The sequence below is a fragment of the Vanessa atalanta genome, chromosome 16 (assembly GCF_905147765.1).
Source record: "Vanessa atalanta chromosome 16, ilVanAtal1.2, whole genome shotgun sequence".
NCBI lineage: Eukaryota > Metazoa > Arthropoda > Insecta > Lepidoptera > Nymphalidae > Vanessa > Vanessa atalanta.
In genome coordinates, this window is record NC_061886.1 from 6,364,427 (window position 1) to 6,385,184 (window position 20,758).

At 28.6% G+C, this 20,758-nt stretch overlaps 4 protein-coding genes across 5 annotated transcripts; 3 read left to right on the plus strand and 1 right to left on the minus strand.

Annotated features, from left to right (window-relative positions):
• Nucleotides 1-201: 201 nt before the first annotated feature.
• LOC125069979 lies at nt 202-6,209 on the plus strand. Its single transcript, XM_047679630.1, has 8 exons — nt 202-309; nt 1,189-1,269; nt 2,393-2,584; nt 3,117-3,236; nt 4,332-4,482; nt 4,949-5,090; nt 5,346-5,427; nt 5,935-6,209. The coding sequence occupies exons 1-8, from the start codon at nt 305-307 to the stop codon at nt 6,173-6,175; spliced, it is 1,014 nt and encodes a 337-aa protein (XP_047535586.1). The 5' UTR covers nt 202-304; the 3' UTR covers nt 6,176-6,209.
• Nucleotides 6,210-8,118: 1,909 nt separating this feature from the next.
• Nucleotides 8,119-10,604, plus strand: LOC125069766 (enoyl-[acyl-carrier-protein] reductase, mitochondrial). Its single transcript, XM_047679335.1, has 3 exons — nt 8,119-8,526; nt 8,726-9,553; nt 9,757-10,604. Exons 1-3 carry the CDS (start codon nt 8,280-8,282, stop codon nt 10,602-10,604), a joined length of 1,923 nt encoding a protein of 640 aa, XP_047535291.1. The 5' UTR covers nt 8,119-8,279.
• A 1,025-nt stretch (nt 10,605-11,629) lies between these two features.
• Nucleotides 11,630-18,498, plus strand: LOC125069986. 2 transcript variants are annotated; one of them, XM_047679642.1, is made up of 16 exons: nt 11,630-12,032; nt 12,101-12,207; nt 12,424-12,567; nt 12,683-12,750; nt 12,970-13,083; nt 13,266-13,386; nt 13,475-13,535; nt 13,830-13,999; nt 14,560-14,724; nt 15,415-15,564; nt 16,078-16,253; nt 16,451-16,589; nt 16,700-16,828; nt 17,239-17,351; nt 17,780-17,893; nt 18,269-18,498. In XM_047679642.1, the coding sequence occupies exons 2-16, from the start codon at nt 12,102-12,104 to the stop codon at nt 18,479-18,481; spliced, it is 1,983 nt and encodes a 660-aa protein (XP_047535598.1). In that variant the 5' UTR covers nt 11,630-12,032; nt 12,101; the 3' UTR covers nt 18,482-18,498. The 2 variants fall into 2 exon arrangements, with proteins under 2 accessions (XP_047535598.1, XP_047535597.1); XM_047679641.1 differs by having other exon boundaries at nt 11,632-12,032; nt 12,665-12,750.
• Nucleotides 18,489-20,643, minus strand: LOC125069987. Its single transcript, XM_047679644.1, has 5 exons — nt 20,405-20,643; nt 19,969-20,331; nt 19,647-19,878; nt 18,972-19,223; nt 18,489-18,833 (listed from the first exon to the last, which is right to left on the minus strand). Exons 1-5 carry the CDS (start codon nt 20,429-20,431, stop codon nt 18,748-18,750), a joined length of 960 nt encoding a protein of 319 aa, XP_047535600.1. The 5' UTR covers nt 20,432-20,643; the 3' UTR covers nt 18,489-18,747.
• Between the last annotated feature and the right edge of the window lie 115 nt (nt 20,644-20,758).

Genomic DNA, 20,758 nt, shown 5'->3' on the forward strand with positions numbered 1-20,758 from the left:
TTAAAACCATTAAATATCTAGTAAAACCTTATTTTATGTGTCGATATTATATTTAAACCGTTTCAAATTTAAAAAAAAACCATACCTACTTTAGATTTATTAATTTTGTAAAATGTTACATTTTTATTGACATCTAATATTATGTTATCTGTAGTAATGTAAAAAATATCTGAATTGACATTTTGCAACATTTACCAAAAAGTATATTTTCCGAAATTAATTTATGTGCTAAATATGTCACAATTTCGATGCGATCCCTGTGACATGATTTTAAACATACTAACCAAAGTTACTTGAAAATAAAATGCAGTGAGTGACTTTCTGTAACTAATACTTTAATGTATTTGTAATTAATCATTTTATAGGAAATTTTCTTGATCAAAAAAATTGACTGACTATTTGCATTAAATTGTACCTACACGTATATCAATGTAACATAAAAATCACATTGGTTCTTAAACATAAATATTTATCAAAAAAATACTAATGTTTTTTAATACGTAATAGTACGTACCTACAGTACTACTTCTGTACATATACTTATATGTATTTACATAGTATACTCGTATCACTTTCTATGATATCTGGCAATCGAATACGAAAGTAACTAAACCTATTAAGGAATGGGAGTCATCAACTACTACTTTTATTGATTGTCTTAATATTGTTTGATTTTATAGGTCGAAAAAGGCATGAGCACTCGGTCAATAAAATGTTTAACAAGAATATTTTAAAAGGCGTACATAACTACTATCTGATTAGTGTCACCGCGCTTACATGACCTTCGACTCTAGTGTAGACTTTCGAACGAATCAACAGTGCCTACCAAATCGGTTTTACCATATGTAATAAAATACAATAACTGTTGTAATAATTAATATAATAAAATAAATTCGAATAGGTATAAGGTTAACATATATTAAAAAAAAATTGAAAACAAAAAAGAAGAATGAAAAATTTAAACTTACGACACGCCCACGTTTCTCTTAACGTAAAAGTGTGGTTTCATTTTATAAAAAAATCCATGTCAAATTAATTTTCCATCTACGTTTTGGTAGCTACGTATTTCTGTCGAAACAGTAAATTTGGGAGTCAATTAATCGAATACATAGATACATAATTATACATCAACTGTAGCATTTGCATAATAGTTCAAAATTTTAATTTAATTTTAATTATTCATTTTAGGAATACCGAAACATCATGGCGTAAAAATGGAGATTGGAAAGCTCGATATTCCAAACTTTACTCATCTAGAGGTTTTTCGTTGTAAGTGATTTTTTTTTGTCCATGATAATATATTTTTAGGCCTAATAAATAGGCCAAGTTGGCCCAGTGGCTAAATATAACAAGTGTCTAAACTAATTATTGGAGGTTCAAACCCGGATACTACTGGGTACTTAATTTGTGCTATATAATAATTTATCTCATGCTCGGCGATAAAGGAAAACATCCTGAAGAAACCTACACGTGAGTGTTCTTCTACACGTGTATCCACCAAATGGACAAGAAAAAGGATTAAAAAAATTGTTTTATTATAATAAATGTAAACATTGATAATATTAGTATTTGTTGATAATTAAAAGAAGATCTTATAAATGTCCCAATGCTGGGGAAGCCTGCTCTATTTTTGAGGCTTCGAATTTATTCCACTAACTGTTTCAATGCGGTTTATTATATATATATAAACATAATAATATTATATGTATATTTATTATATACTATTTTAAATAATCTAAGCTAACTTAAATAAAAACACATAATTATTAATCTATTTCATGTCATAAACTGTAAATAGTAGATTTATAATAATTGTAAAAATTGCTTTAAGAACATTGTTTCCTCTCAGACAAAATTTTAATAGTAGTTATATGTCTATTAATTTATGGTCTATTTTTTCCATAATAATAAATAAAATGCTTGTCTATCATTCGTAATATAAGCTGTCAATGCCTTTTACTAGGTTAACTATTTGCCTTGGTGAATAGCCGAACCCTATTGAATCACCGCATGACTCAAACTTAGAAAAAATTGAATACATCATCACAACATCATTGAATAATGTATGTCGTAAAACCAACAAATGAAGCAAAAACGTTTTTTGGTTTCATATAATTTTTTAGCTTCGTATTCGTTAGTGAAATTATTTCTCCGAACATACAAGCTTGTGCTCATAATTTTTATGATTTGAACATGAACATTTTTTATTGACTGACATTATTTTATATATTTTATGGTAGGTATATGTGATTTTTTTACTGTAAATTATTATAACTCACTGTGAGTTTCACAAAAAAAAACACAAACATAAAAAAGATATTTTATTTTTCTCAGAGTAAAACAAAAAGAAAGTATTTATTTTAATAATGTTAAATTAATATAACGCTTACAGAACTAAAAAAGTGGAACCTCAACGTATATCTTTCATGAACAACGACACCACTCCGTACACATCACTTCTAATAAAGTTGAGAGCCAGTCAGAGGGATACTTCCATAAAATCAAATGACTCTTTGCCCCCGTATTTAACTTCTTTGATGTCACAACAGAGCGAAATCTATGGCACAAAACAGAACAGTCAGCAGTTAGTAATTGTTAAAATATACTTTATTTTATTTATAAAAGACCTCTTTATTATATATATTTTTAGTTACAGTGAGTGATATGTTTCTTAACGGTACGGGTAAGTTTTGTTACGACTATATTAATGGACTTAAATATCATGCTCAATAATAAAAAAAAATATCTGTTAAAATAGTTATATTTCAAATTATTATTTGCAGTAATTAGTTGACGTCCAAATCTAACATCCCATAATCTTCTCGTATACATACATACAAATATTTGTATATAAACAATTAGTTAACACGTGTCTCTTTGTTTAAATATCATTTACCTATTGGAATAGAATAACTTTATGATAAATAATTATTTTATTATAATATTTATTTTTTAAATAATACACTAATAAGGGATATAGTTCCGAAAAGATCACTTCGAATTGAGGGTCGATCTTGTATCACCAATCCTATTGTCCTATTTGCACGAATATTTTATAAGATAATTAATAAATTTAAATAAATTAACGTATGCAAATTGCGAAACTCTTTTGGAAGGTCCCAAAGTCTGGGTATTAATGATACTCTTTTACTGGACATGGTGCGTTCAAGAAGTCGTGAAGTAGAGGACGAGTTACGGGATCAGCCGCTTATGTTAACTGGTGACGATAATGACAAGTGAGTTTTCTGTTTTTTACATGTCATAATTTAGTTAGCCTGTGCAAAAAAAAAATGTTTAAAATATCAACTTATGTAGAATTTTAATGATAGATTATAAAAAGCAATGGATAAGGTACTTTGTAGAGGTTCTAACTTCAGAATTACTAAGCTCAAATCCATGCTTTTTTACATAATTTACCGATAAGGAAATAATTGGTTGCGCTTTAATGTGTCCCTCTCCTCTTCCATCGATAATATTAAAAGGGGTGTCTTGGTTTGTTAATTGCAGTTTAAATTTAGTCGTTATTTCAAAAACAATTTGGCCAAATTTGTAAACAGACTGTAAGTCCATCAAAAATTTAACGTAATGCGATTTCATACTCATAACACAATGTATTTTTTTTTCTCAACTTTCACTTAATAGCTCTGACTACACTACTTTCTCACTGTTTTATGAGACCGATTAGTTAATGGGTAAGTACTTAAGTGCTTATAGTATATTCGTCGCATGATAATGATAGTTTTAACAGCAATAAAAATATTAAATTTAAATAATTGTTATAATAAAAAATAAAATTTGAAAAATTGTCGTTTATTAATGAGCAGTGAGTAGGTTTTATAATTTTCTTTTTAAATAATGCTTCTGGCAATAAAATGATTTCTGTAATTTTCTAAGTAATTTTATTTATAGCTCTTGAATCACGCTGTGATACCAAACATATAAGACTATTTTATGCCAATTGCCAATCTTAAACTCATATACGAAGTCATAATAGATATTTCTATATATAAAACTATAAGTTAACAAAAAATTGAGATACCCGTGTGTTAAATATTATGTTTAATTTGATGTATGTTTATTCTAATATAGCAAAAAACTACAAATATAATAATTACTTAAGTACCAGTTGCCAGCGGCTCACCATGGGCCACCTGTGAGACATGAATAGTATGTCCGTCTTATGTCCTGTGACCTTTGTTGGGGTTCAAGCTTTCTTCATAACAAATTTCTTCAAATTCGATTTAGTGCACAGACAGAGTTACTTTCGAATTTATAATATTAATATAGATTATAAGCAACGTACTTATATTGAAAAAAACATTGTCATATAGTCAAAATTTGAACGAGTCATGTGTTCACGGTATGAGCATCCGCATGACAGAGCGCAGCGCGTCTCGTTCACGTGTCTCCCGGATGTCTACACGTCGTGACATGGACATACCGTCCATACTTGCATTCACTACAACAATGCCTGCTCCTCCGGTAAGATAATTAACAACTTCAATACACACTTAAGTATTATATATACTAGATATTTCATGCATTTTATTCACGAATATTGCTACTCCCAATTGGGCCAATCAACCTTATCAAAATTTTAAAGAAAATAAGGTATTCATTTTGTATAAAAATAAACTAACAACAGATTATATTCATTTCGCGGAAATTTTGAACTAAATATATACATGCAGGGATTTTATCATTATAACATACTAACTATAAAGGTTTACTAATATTAGTGTAGTACATATTACTATCGTTAATTTAAAAAAAAAGCATAAAACCTCAACTTTGATAGTTTTTTATTATAATTGTGAAAATTTTCTTCACAACTTATAAACTAGAAACACACCTACCTTATATATTAGATTTCACTTATATGTCTAAATCAAACTAAATTCCCTTATAGTATTACTTAAAAACGTTGTATTTCTATATCCACGAACAGACACATTTAGAAATACCAGCATTTCAAAAAGTAGAGCAACGACGTGAGGAAATCCCACGATGGTCGATACGGCGATCAGTCTGTCCCGTGTGTTCCCAAAAATGGAAAGATAAAAGCTCTATAACGAACGTTAAATATTCGGGTAAGAAAATCAATGTCACAATTTACTATAAGACATACGAAAATTGTACATCTTCTGATGTAATTTCTTGTGAATATTAGATTTTAATAGTTTTTTTAGTTAGGTTAATACAAGTAAAGCGTCTCCTCATTTATTCATATAAACAGATATACTAGATTAACAATTTTTATTAACAATTAGTTTACAATGACTGTTATTTAAAATTTACACATATTTAAAATAGATTATAAACGTTTACTCGGTGGGTAATTGCAGGTCTGAAGAGAAATTCATTATATTACGAGTTGCCATCTGTTATTGCACCAGCTCGATTGAGGACATTAATCTCAATGGGACAGTAAGTATAGGTTTTCTTCATTTTTATATGAAAAATAATAAAAAATGTCTCCTCGATACAAACTTGTCCACGGAAAACTAGTTTAGTATTTATTCATTTTTTCTTTCTGAAATCATGTTTACGAGCATACCGTCTACACATGTTACAAAGATAAAAACTCCATTTCAGTTTATTCATAATATTCTGTTTAATTAAAATTAGCAGAACCTATAGTAACTTATAATATTTGGAAAGGATTGCATACGAAAAATATAAATCCAGAATACTTATCTTTTTGCTTTGTGTTCATTTCATTATTAGATATATTATTATGGTATTACGGTAACTTTAGGGATGAGCGTATGTATTGAGATGCCTGACCCTATGATAGAATCAGATGAAATCAAGAACTTTATGTACAAAAAAAAATACCAAGCCTGTAGGCGTTCCATCGAATGTTACCTACTGCTTTTCTATCCGTTTTGTTTCCTTCTACAACAAATTTCTGTCATTTACATATTGTTCTAGCGCCCCACGACCAGTGCCTGCAGCTATTGATAAAGAAACTGGTGTACCACATGGAGGTCTCCGTAATACGAGCACTTCGTGGCAATTGACAAGGGCTCGTCGCTTCAGAGCACCTAAACCTCAACTCCCTCCACCCGAAGCAACAGCGCCACCAAGCTGTAACGCACCCATGGCACGAAAAGATTTAGACCTACGAGTTTCTCGTTTTCTTTCGGATGAATTTACATTTACAAATATATAAAGTATATTTTTTATTTGTATTAAAACATTACAACACCATTGTTTATATTGTATTTAATAATTATGCATTTTTATCTCAGATTATAAAACAAAATGCAGATGACGCCTGGAAAGAAAATGTGTTCCTAAAAATTTGTTGTTTGTTGTAAAAGTTCATTGTCGTTGCATAAAATGTTAAGCGGTGTAATAAACTCCGCTAAATGCAGTCATATAAATATTCAATTGATTTCACATAGAACTAAGTAATTGAGATATATGTATTTTCGAACTTCATTAGTTAAAAATAAAATAATTCAAGGACAAAATAATAAAAAATCACTATAATATTTATAGTTTTATGCAATTATGTTCTAGTAATATGTTTGTATGATCTATGTTTATTATAATGTAATTGGTTTTATGTATATGAATTATCTTACTGATGATAAATTAAAAAAATAATAATAAGTTACGAAAGTTGTCTGCGAGATTAATTACTACGTCATAGGCTGAAGATGTCGCCGCCTCTCCAGGTCCGACGACGAATTTACGAGCTTTGGTCTTCCTTTACCAATTTGGCTAATAACCTCGTCTGGGATATCATATGTGGAGCAGTTCATGTTTTGAATCGTGCGTTGGTTTCTGATCATAAGAAAGGATTTGTAGTTTATATTTTACCATTTTATGGAGCTAATCTTTCTGATTCGCCGTTAGAATGTGGTAACGATAGGATGGCTTCAGCATAATCACTTCAACCCTGGAAAATATTTACGTACTCCCATCGACTTACCTACTATACTCTCTTACTATACTACTCGACTACTTTAGCCCAAATGCTTATACGCTTTTCTTTTAGCGACTTCCAATCAACGAAATTAATAGTTTGACACTGCTGCAAGATTTTGTCACTTTTTTCTTAAGAAAAAATATCTCAATACCTTTACGGAGCTATTAATAATGATCTTTTGATTATTATAATGTTTCTTCTTTATTAAATAAAATATTATTTTTTCGGCTTTGTCATCTAAAACTCTTAGCTTCATACTAAAATCAAAACATCGCAGTTTTATTAGTGCAATATTAACATTGTGACAAAATGAAAATGTTTGCAAATATGACTTATAATTCTGGCTAAAGCTGGCTCGATAGACAGACACTGTGTACCACAAGACTTCAATATTTTTACCTTTGCTTCGCCACAATTAATTGATTGAAAATTCTCAGACATCCATATATACTATTTATCAAGACAAAACAATTTTAATACGTATGTAAATTTAAATTGTAATACATATATAATACAAGTAATTTAACTCAAGTAAGTATTTATGTAAGTAATTAAGTATTACATGTTTAATATAGGAATGTTCTTATTGAACCATATAAGATTTACATATATTTAATTTTTTTTATAATTTTTCGGCTATTAAATTAACCTACCTTACAAATTATACAATGTAGCAATAAATATTTGTTGAGGTTTTGTGTAAAACGTAGTGATTATATTATCTTTGGTTTTCTATTCCAATTTCCAAGTCCTCAGTTAAAAATAAAAATATAAAATTATTAAAAAAAATTCTAAATATTACATTTGCCTATGGAATAATACTTTAACATCTTATTTTAATTTTTAAGAACAGAATTCGGTTACGTAACATAACTTTGTATTCGCTTTTGTTGCTTCACTATAATGTTCTACGCGTTCCATCTATCTCTTGTTTTAGAATCTGAGCTCCTAATATTCAAAATACTTTTTATATAACATTGTTTTCTCTTGAGTATTTAAATAAAATACTCGGTTTATAGCAATGGCATTAACTTATTATTTTCAAAATCGTAACATACTATACTAGCTTAATTATATTTATTGGTGCTCGTAATCTTCATCCCATTAAGTGTCAGAGGCCAATAATTGATTGGTTGGTTGTTGGTAGCTGGTACATAACTATCACTTATTGTTTTTGACTTAACTTGTGACCTGTCATCTGTCAACTTACTGCTGCGTTGATGTGTGATGTGATAGTATTATGATAAAAAACAAGGAATAATAATATCGAAGCACTATCTCTTATATGATTTGTAAATTAATGTGAATTAATAATTTATCTTAAATAATAATCAGCACAATGCCTTTTCTACGACTGTCTCGTAAAATTATATGCGGTGTAAAAACCATAAATGTAACAAAAAGCTCGAGCTTTCTAAACATTTCACGAAACCTAATGTCAAAAAGCTTGTATTATTGTGAATTTGGTGATCCAATACAGGTAGTTAAATTCAGAGAAGTAGAAGTGCCACCACTTAAAAGTCAAGAAGTTCTAGTTCGAATGCTAGCCGCTCCAGTCAACCCGGCAGATATAAATACCATTCAAGGTAGTACATTTATCTTATATTCTAACATATAGTTAGCTATATAACATTTACCTACTCTCAAGTGAATTAAAAATTATTTTTTTATTTTATTTACAACATGAAGATTAACATAAGGTATTTTTTATTTGCTTTTATTGTTTTTGTTGTTAACTTGTTTCCTCATAAAATAATTACATGATAAAATGTTTTTATGCTTTAGGAAAATATCCAGTAAAGATTAATCTACCTATCATACCTGGAAATGAAGGCGTAGGTGTTGTAGAAAATATTGGTAATGAAATATCAGATATTTGTCCTGGAGATAGAGTCATTATCACTAAACCAACAAAGGGTACATGGCGTAATATTGGTGTTTTTCCAAAAGATGTTTTACGAGTAATTCCAAAGGAATTGGGAATAGTTGAAGCTGCAACACTTACAGTTAATCCTTGTACTGCATATAGAATGCTATCAGATTTCAAGCCTGTCCGTGACGGCCTTGTTGTAATACAAAACGGAGCTAACAGTGCTTGTGGCCAAAATATTATCCAAATTTGTAAAGCATGGGGAGTGAAAAATATAAATATTGTCAGAAATAGACCTGAAATTAATGAATTGAAGAAATACCTTGAGAGTTTAGGAGCTACATATGTACTTACTGAAGAAGAATTACGTAATACTAATATATTTAAGGAAAACAAAGTAAATAGACCAGCATTAGCATTAAATTGTGTAGGTGGAAAAAGTGCATTAGAATTAACTAGGCATTTGGATAAATCTGGTATAATGGTAACATATGGTGCAATGTCTAGGGAACCATTCAGCATTCCAAATGCTGCACTTATTTTTAAGAATATTTCTTTTCATGGATTTTGGATGACAGCATGGAATGAAAAAGCCTCTGCTGATCAAAAAGAGATCATGATGAAAGATGTTATAAGTTTAATGTGTGAAAAAAAGTTAAAAGGCCCAATTTATAAAATGGTAAAATTTGAAGAATATAAAGAAGCTCTTGCGAATGCACTGACAACACAAGGTTTTGCTGGCTGCAAATATATTTTAGACTTTAGTTCATAGATTATTTTATTTAAAGTGTAATTATATGTGATATATTGTAATTTATTGTAATAAAATTACTAGAGGAAGATAAGCTGTTTTATTTAATATTATTCCAAATATTTGTAGTTTACTTTGGAATAGAATTATATATTACTAATTGTGTCTTTGTTTACATAATTTTTTACATTTCAGGTAGAAATCATTGTCTGCCACATTTACCTTGTGTACCTGGTGATGAAGGTGTTGGTGAAGTTGTTGAAATTGGTAATAAAGTTTGCACTGTTGATCCTGGTGAGCGTGTAGTTTTAACTTCAAGGGGTCTTGGAACCTGGCAATATTATGGCATATATCATGAGCGAGACATCCACGTTATATCCCCTAACATCCCCCTTCCTGAAGCATCCATGTTGACTATCGCTCCGTGTATGGCTTATAGAATGCTAAAAGATTTTAAAAAGATTAAACCCGGTCAAACTGTTATACAAAATGCTGCCAATAGTGCCTGTGGACAGAGTGTAATACAGCTTTGTAAGGCTTGGGACATTAATACTTTCAATATTGTTGCAAATCATTGTAATTATCAATCTGTAAAAGAACATCTCTTGAGTATTGGTGCAACAGCTGTACACACCCTTGAAGAGGCAGAAGAACTCACAACATTTAATACATCATTATCTAGACCTGTACTAGCTTTGAACTGCCTAGGTGGTAGATTTGAGGATGTTATGTTAAGACTTCTAGAGAACAGTGGTACCATAATATACTATGGATCGGCTTTTGCTATACCCATTGCGAAACACATTGTACGCAGTGACGTTTTCTTTAATAGATTTCATCTTTCTGAATGGGATGCTTATGCTGGTGTAATTGAAAAAGATGTAATGATGAATAATATTATTAAACTAATAGTAATTGGAAAATTTAAAGCACCTTCTTATCAACCATTGGAACTTAAAAATTATGTTCATGCATTTAAAAATACTGTTAATTGTGAAGCATTTTCCACTAACAGTTACGTATTTGATTTCACGTTAACATAACTAAAATAGCAGGATTGTTTATTAATAAAAATAATATATGCAAATAAATTTAAAATTAAATGTTTTTTTTGTGAATCAAAGAATTTCATAAATTGTTTATTCAAATTAAATTATAATAATAAAGTGTTGAATGTCTATTTCTTAATAAGTATTATTTTCCTCCAGTAAAATTGTCCTGATTTTTCTTAGAAACTATTAAACAAAATGATGTTTACGCATAAAAATAAATAATAATAATAAGGATTATTTAGGTTTATCTTTAAACTAATGGGTTTGATGCTGGCATTTCTAGTGGTAGATGTATATACACTGTGATTATTATTGAATATTAGGTACTTGAGTAAATTTGAAAGAGGTTTCTAAATTAAAAGTAGAATATACTGCTGTGTACCGTCGTCGATATTTTAATTTAGCAAAATAAAATTGTAGTAGATTTACTACTGTCGTATTAACAAAACGAAATTTAAATATATTTTAATTTTTGTTTAGTTATGGTTACTTATGGTTTATAAATGTTATCAGATACAGGAAATTTCTCTTAGCTATATTGACTGCGTATAAGATACTTAGTATACGGATACAGAATAGGATTTGTTCTCTATTATAAAAATACTTTTACGATTTGTCGGTATAAATTTCGATTTTTAGATATCGATACTTTTTACCTCCTTAAAGCACTACACAACCCATTAAAAATCGGTATTCAGTTCAATGCATGCAATGTTTTTTCTCAATGCTCACTTAGTCACTTCATCGCTTGGTATTAATCAATGGTCTGCATATATATTATTCTAATCCTAATTAGAGGTCGGGTGAAACTTCAGTGTGGATATTATAAATTATTTTAATTAATAAATTTGGTTAAATAAATGACGTCATATTTATGTATATATAAATGTATACATATTATTCATTAATTTACGAATGACTAATTGACCAGATTGCGAGAGATTGCAACCAGCGTTTGGTATAATATCATTATCGATATACAAAAGCAAGAATGTCACGTCTCTTAAGTCTCAACAACTATGTAGACCTATTTACAGATTAAAGAAGCTTCGTAGTTCGACTTTTTTAAATCATAGATCGTTCATCAGTCTACAATCTAGTATCAACATTCTTGGAATCATTTCTGTGACTGAAGCGTTAGCTTATATTGTTTTGATTTTATATGTCAATACCATTTTTAAATTGTTGGTAAGACCGCACTTCGTGTTAACTGTTAGTATGTGACAGTGACAATACAATTACACAAAAGTAATTAATAATTTATGTTTGAAATTCCTCAATGTAACTCGTAACAATGTTAAACGACATAAAATAATTATTTATCAATATATTTATCGTAATGTTGTGCTTATTCCAAACAATAGTGAAATGCATTCTATGATTGCTATTTAAATCGACATAATCTGGAAAATAAGTCAGGTTAGTTATATAAAATTTAATTTTTTAGTGTTGAATTTGCTGTTTTTACACATAAACAATTGTTTTAGAATGGATAAAAGCGCTTACGAGACTTATGAGTACCTGCCAAGCAATAGTACAGATAATGATGCTAATCAATTTTTCGTCGTTCAAGATGATGGCACATTTCTTTCTGGTAAGCGCCTACTTGAAAATGAGTAAATTATCGTAGTTTTGAACCATATAAAATAGGTCAGCCTTTGCGGAACAAAAAAACTAATAATCCTTATGGATGTAGATATAATGCTGTTTTAAAAAATAACCTCTTAACCGTTACAAAAAAAATAGTTATCTATGCCTTATAAGAGTGCAATGCTATTATAATCCATTTATTATTATTTTTTTTTATTAGTTAACAGACCTGTCCAGTATTTAACTCAAGTTGAAGATGTTAAAGAGGTACTAGATGGAACACAACCCTGTGCTGTGTATGATGTCACCCCACAACAGTTTTATGTTGATGTGGATAATTCAGCTGAACTCATTTCTGTATCTGGTAATATCTATTTCCATGAAAAAAAATCATTTTGATAACTATAAATTAGTTAAGACTTGTTAAATTACTTGAATAAAGGCCCATAATCGCTTTTTAGATCAATTTGTTATACCAGAAGGAGAAAGCAATATGTATGCAAATAGTTACTTGCTGCAAGCAGTAGAAAATGATAAGGAGGAACAGGTACTAATTTATTTTTAATTTTATTACTTTCTTTTTTTGGCTTTATGAATGTCTCATAATTTAGAAATTGAACAAAATAGTTATATATTATTGTTGACTTGTGTTGTCTCATTGAAATTCATCTGTTAGCATATAAAAGCCTTGTAACTGGAAAGAAAGATAGATAATACATTTGTAACTTCAAACATAATTATAAAGTGACTAAACAATTTTTGGCAGATGGATCAAGATAATGTTGATGAAGAAAATAAAGAAATATCAGAAGCTAATGAAAGTGCAACTCTTGAAGATGTAGATGAAAATACTGAGAGCAAAAATGATGATTGTACTGAGGTATGCGTGATTTTCTACTTACAAAAAACTAAAATACGTATAAAATAACTTAGAAGTTATTTGAAATAAAATTAAAAAGCTGTGACAACAATGTGGATATAATTATTGAAATTAATTTTTAATTTATGATTTATAATAATAATTAATGTATTAGTGATTACAATGAGATATTCTTATCACAGATAACTCTTAGTGATGAGCAGTATCAACTCTTAGAGAAAAAAGGTTGGATATTATTAGAAATAAGTGAAAAAATATTTTTATTGGATAATATGGGACTACATGACATCACAGAAGAGGAAAGTATGTATTGACATAATTTTGATGAATATAAATTTACATACATATGAATATGCTACATTCACCTATAACAACACTATATCAATTTCAGAATTAATCGAAAAGTTGAAACAAGAAATTCAAGCTGATAACAATGAAGAGGCCCTTGCAAGGTATTTTTAATACTTTAAATATGTGACTAATAAACCTTTAATTGCAGCAATTAGGTGTATATAGTTCTATATTATATATAAATTTGATGCGTAATATAAAATTATTAAGTTTGTTTATAGTTAACACTGAGACTGGTGTCTAGCTAAGGAAGAAATAAATTTATTAGTTATGCTTCAGTTAAATGACAATCAGAACTAATTGATTAATTTAAAAATAAAGAAAAATATATATTTCATATGTTTTAAACCTAATCATAAAAATCATCCTAATACAAGTAAATGTTTCTATTGCAGCTCTATTAAAACAGAAAACGGAGATGTTTCTTACGAGAACTCCGAAATAGTTTATGAAAAATTAGAAAATGAACAAAGTGCGGAAGAATTAGTGAACTATGTAATTGAGGATGAAGGTGTGGATAATGAAAACTCACAGGATACATCATCCTATTATGACCATGAACAAGGTTGTCAGTATACACTAATACCTATTTCATTAGATTAATTTAAGTAAACATATTACAGTTTTTATAGAAATATTTATATAACCCATCGGATTATTTGAATTAGTTTTGTTTGAATAAGGTATAAATGGCTTGAGCTTGAATAAACTCATAGTTTCATATGCATATTTAAAAAAAATAAAATTACCCGTAATTTTAAATTATGCATGAACACCCTAGAAATTGTTGTCAAAGTCTGAATTTTATAGTTGTCAAAATTGACAGATGACATCTAATAATTTATGTTAGAATATCAACAATTTTGTTGAATTTATTTTAAAAGAATGAAAACATGTAACGTGCGCCAAAATTACGTTACAGGTCACAGGTTATACTTTATTATTTTATGTTAACATTGGTTTAATGAATGCAAATAAACTACACGTGAATTTTTCCCACAAATAAACACAAAATAATTTTGTAAATTTTGTTAGATCATATATTCAAGTAAAATTAAAATAATCAAATATGTTAAAGAATATAGAGTAGAAATTAACTAAGTAAATTTTTATTATTATTTACAGATAAAAGTAGACCTGAGATAATATATGAAGAAGAATTAACTGAAAATGGACATCTAACATCTGCTCAGTCTCCACATGACTATGTTAGACTTAATTCTGTAAAAAACACATCAGTTAGAAGAGATAGTAATGCTCTTAGAATAAAAACAAGCTTTTCTTTTAAAGGTATAATATCTTTCATACAAACTATATTTACATTATAAATGCAAAAGTAACTGTCTGTCTGTTGTTCTTTCATGGTCAAGCCACTGAATATAGATAGACATAAAAAGTAATAGGCTAAATATTTTTTATGTCTATCTCCTAATGACCAACTAAAACACAAGTGTAGTTGTGGGCGACAACTAGTTATGTGTAAAATTTTTTCTTGATTTTGAGGTTTTTGTTTTGAGAAAATACAAGAATCTTGGAATTTTAATATATTTTTTTTATAATAATCAATTCAATTTCTGCTCCTGTTTATTTTTCTTGTATATAAAATCCTGGATTTGAAGTTAAGGTTTTTAATATTAATACTAGTCTACATGATATAAAACAAAGTTGCTTCCCGGGGTCTGTATGTTTAGATCTTTTAAACTATTGAACAGATTTTAATGTAGTTTTCATCAATAAACAGTGTGCTTCAAGAGGAATATTTATATGTATGATACGTGCATACTATAGTAGAAAATATTCGAAAATTTCGACTTTCATAGCTGAAAAATTATCAAGAATTTTTTATCTTATATATAAAGTTTGTTCTTCAATCTAAAATTTGTATATAGACCCCTATTGCTGGGATAGGTTGCTAATTCAGATATATGTTTACTATATCGTTCTATATAATCACTAAGTATAAAATAATAATAATTTCAGACATTCCACCTCAAATAGTATTAGGTAGAACTATACATGGTAAAAAGTTAGTGGCAAGTGTGAAGACAGAAAAAGCCTATAATACAAGTAGAACATCAAAACAATCAAATTCATTAAAAACTGGACAGGATTCCCAGCAATTACAACCATGTGAGTATAAATTTTACTTGCAACATACTGGATAAAAATATTTATACACAGAAAAATCAATGAATCCTATATCAAATATTGCAATTTTTTATTAAATAAATTTATAATACCATTGAAAATTTGAACTACTTGGTTCTACCCATAGGCAAGGTGGCAAGAAAACAAACAATCACCAAAAGCAATGCCAAAATCAGGCAAGCAGCTAGTCATAAATTTTCCCCATTTCTATTTGAATCAGTACTAGAAATGCACTTAGCTGAACCAAAATAAACAAACTCGTTGGCTATGTACATTATATCACTTATTTTTATCCTTATCCTACAAATACAGGATTATGCATGGTAGCATGCTAAGTGTCTGATGACAATAATGATTTTTTATAACCTATAATAAAAAAAGAATATTTCAAAACTAAGACAAAGCAAACGTTACTTCTCACACCTCATTATTGAAGACATATCAAATTCAATAAAAACCCATGTCTTGCTTATATTTATTTTTACATGAATTCAGGTAATACAGGTTTGGACGAAACCAAATTTGACAATTTAATTCAAGAAGCACTATGTGGTAATGCTGAAAAATGTAGCATGAAAGATGTTACTGCAGCAGAAATTGTTGTGGAGCAACTATTACGTGTACCTGCCTTCAAACCAACTGTCATGGAAAGACGCTTGCTCATTACTAAGGTAGATATAATTAAATATCTAATTATATTATTTAAAATTTCTCATTTTGTTATCTTAAATTGTCACTCTTCTTGCTCTCAATGTAAAATATTTTTGTATTATTGAAGTAAAAGAAGTTAAAATATTTGAAGGCAGACATGCTATGAATACCTTGCGAGAATCTCTAAATAAAATTTATTAATATCAAACTTTTACAGGTAGTCATACAAGAATATGAACAATCTGGTCAAATGTATGTAGAGACCATCCCCACACTAGTAACAGGCCAGGTTGTAAAGAATGGTCCCAAAATAGGTTTCATGTATTTACCTGATATGCTACGAATGTCTCTTGAAGGTAAAAGATATTTTTAACTTTTTAAATTTTATTTTTAATTGTGCTTCTTATCATATTCCTTGATATTTTCTAATATTTATTTTATAACTATATAATGACAAATGTTTCAGATGAAGAAAATGATGATCTGAACCAAAGAAATAGAGATGCTGATGATGAAAATTTCTTGCATATTCATATAAGAGAAATGAAAGGTGTTGATGGAATTACAAGAATTTCAATAACACTGAACAAAAGACGTAAGTTGCACACATTGATATAAATATTAAAAAATTGTGAAACATTTAATAGCAAAATTATATCTGTACATCTAAATTCATATTGTTAATTAGTATAATTACGAGCACAAGAAATGAAAATATTAGATCCTTTACTTGACAATATATTCACTAAGAAGCGATTGATATTTACATTAATTTATCTTGTTTAATCTTAATTAATTATTTAGCTTTTATCAGTGCAGAGCTTGATCCACAAACACTGCGGTCATAACAGAAGACTTAAAAATTATGTTTTACTCTGATAAAAATGCAACTAAAAAAAACATCTAGTATATTTGAAATACTAAAAACATATAAATAAATGATTCTTTGTGAAGTTTATTATATAGTAACTAATGTTTGAAACAAAATGCTGTTTCTGTTTGTAGATATTCCGTTGAGAGAAATGAGCGATGTTAATATTCGTCAAAAACTGGTATATGCATGTAGTGCCTGTGCAGCCGTGTATAAAACTGAGGAAGGACTTCGATTGCATCAAGAGGTAATTTTCTAGTGGCATTTCTCGCTATTTAAAATATATAAATAAATATATATATTAGCATAGCGAGAAATACGAATATTTTCACGATAAAGTCTGATGAGCAATCAGAATACTGAATACAAAGTACATTAGTCAATATCAATATGTTTGTGACACAAGTGAATATAGAATGTCATTACTGAAAGTACTTTTCAAACCATTTCTTGATTATTATAAAATATAAAATAATGAATTATTAATTACTTTATTTTGTTTGATAACATTTTATTTAATAAGATCAAAAGACTAATTTATTAAGTATCTGTTAAAAGTAAACAATTAGATAGCTTACCTTATTAAGATTATATTACCTATGAATGAGTTTTTAAAACAACTTTACTACGTTTTTAAAGAACAAAAAATATTGACGTTTAACAATCTTTTTACAGACTGAATGCATGGAGACAGATGATATGTTAACTATAGATGCAGAAAACTCAAATAATTCATATACAATAGTCAATTCTGGTAAAGACAAACAGTATATGTGTAACCAATGTCATGTAAGTATATTACACAGATTTTAAAATTTCACAAAATATGTATCAGTTCATTGAAAACTTAAAATACTTCCATAATGTTGCTTGTGGGGAAACTAAAGTTATTAGCTTAAGAAACAGTTCCTTTAAAAAATATACTAAAAAAAATAACAATAGTTGGGAGGTTAAAAAATATTAAGCAGCTCAAAATTTAAAATGTTTAAATCAATATGTAAATCTATAATCAACTAGCTGAACCTGCAGCCTTCAGCTGAGCACACAGATCGTCAAAATAAAGGGGTAAAATGGTACCCTCTCAAGGGGTGAAATAAAAAAAGGAACATTTAGTATATTTAAAAAAAAATGTGTTGAAGCTAATTACGAAAATGTTTGTTTCAGTCCTTATTTACAAAACTAAATAATTGCCTCAAGCACATAAAAACACATTTTGAACAGGAAGAAGTAGATGATGGTTCAGAGATTACACCTAATCATAGTAAAAAGTTCTTAAAAGGTGTCTTTAAATGCAAAATGTGTCCAAGTACATATTTTCATGCATCAACACTCTCAAAACACATTGTGTCCAAGCACATAAAAATTAAGACAAAATAATAAAGAATTGACATGAAGAATTAGGTTTTTATTTATAATCATAGAAAAATAAAAATAAATGTACACTTTCAGAAACTATGGCTCCATATATTTTTGAGTTTGGTAGAGTATCCATTTTTGACATTCAAGGGGAAATATTCTATTAATAGAATAGGGTAATAAATAACTTTAATTTGATTATGATGATTGAACTTTTGGTTTATAATAATATAATTTGTCTGTCACCCTTGCCTTGTTAAATCCCAGTTTAACTTTTCAAGAAAGAGCTAAAATAAATCATTCGAAAAAACGTCATCAAGATTTTCCATAAAATCTATATCATCAGTAATTGAGTCATTATTTGAAATATTCTCTGAAACAATAAAAAAATAAAGTCAATATCATTCAAATAAATTATAATGTTTAAATTTCTGAAAATACATTTAGAATATATTTGTTATTCTTAAAATTGAAGACCTTAATATAATTAAGTAAGTGATATTTTGAGTACCTGATTTAATTATAGTGTAATCTTCCTCACAATTTTTTTGCCACCCATCTGGCAAATTTTCATTATCATTTACTAGAGCTGAACTATATATAACTGCAATATTACTCAATGTTATATTTAAGTAATGCTTCTTGAATGCACTGCCAGTTGTAAGAACAGTTGGTCTCGAGAGGACAACAGCACAATATTCTGATACAATATATGCCGAAAATGCTGTCCATGCATCTCTATGAAGAGTGCATTTTATGTTACCTAAAAATAACAAGACATTAAATGAGTTATCTTCAAAAGATTTATTATTATGCCTTTTAAATGTGACAGCATTGTGCCATTCCAACGCTTTGACATTACATTGTTTATGCACAGTTCACTGTCCAGTGGCCGCGGATGCAGTAGTAATTATCAATGCAAAAAACTAGTTTGTTATACAAACTTCCAGACCGATTTATTATGTTTGCCACGTGAATGAGTATACCAGGGTTATGGATATGTAATTTTGGGATCCAGATGTGGATAATTTTTAAACCTTTTCAGTTATAGTTGTATTCATAACAATATTATTTTAGATATTGTTAAGGATAGAGTGACATGTGAAAGCTGTCATAATAGCTCATATATGCACATGTGAAAAAGCACTAACTGTTTTTATATATGTTAACATTAAATTAAACTCACCTGTTTTATCTCTAAGTGTTATTAATGGGTCAATAGCAGATCTATCAACTGATTCAACTATAGCAATTACAAATTGAGCCTTTTTTCTATGTAGGTTACCAGCAAGTGCCTGGTGTTTTATAGCCTTGATAGAATTAATTTCTTTTATACTGGCTGTGTCTTCCAGGAGTCGCTTCCAAAGTGGTGTTTCAAAGACATTACCATGTAAGTAACCTTGTGCGAAATCTATGTCCTTAAAAAAAATTTAGAAGACAAATTAATATAAACAGATTATATGAAAAAAATTGTAACTTTTAGCAAACTGATATGTAAATTATGTTACCTGTGAGAGAAGCTCCATTTGACAGACATCATCATCTTTTTTCTCTTCAAAGTTACCTGATAACAGTCCAGCTGGACCAGGAAACTTTCTTTTACTATTGTGATCAAAATAAGAATTTATAATCTTTCGTTTTGTATGCTTTGGGGAAACATTGCTAGTTTCCTTCTTTTTATTTGCAGAGGTATCAGGTAGACTTACATTGTTCTTGTTTGAAATACTTTTTTCCAAAATTGCTGATATATTTCTTTTTAAAACTGCCTGTTGAATTTCACCTTTATCAGAACATTCTGCTTGTTTTTGCGATTCTTGGCTATTTTTAGGAAATTTAGCACCTAAGTCAGGAAAGTCAATCTGAGACAAAATCTGGAAATTTACATATATATATAAGTTATTTTCAATAATGTTTATAAAATAATTACTCTAAAGAATTCTTTACCTGATCGTAGTCATCCGATTCAAACATTGTTTAATTGTTATTGCTATAACGACTGAACTTTTCAAATAAAGGAATTTTCTCAGAAGTTCATTTGTACTATGTTTGAAAATACGATAAAAAGATGGAAATCAATTTGGTAATTTATTATCAACAGTCAATAGCAAATTCACGGATAATAAATAAATAGTTGTTTATAAAGCGGTAATCTGCTGACACTAACATATGATTTGTTAGTTACGTTACATGATACATCAAAACTGACAGATGAACTATGAAGTGTGTTGACACATGACTGACAGATAACACTTGCTAGATATAATTTCAAAACCATTATACTGAGAATTTAATTGAATC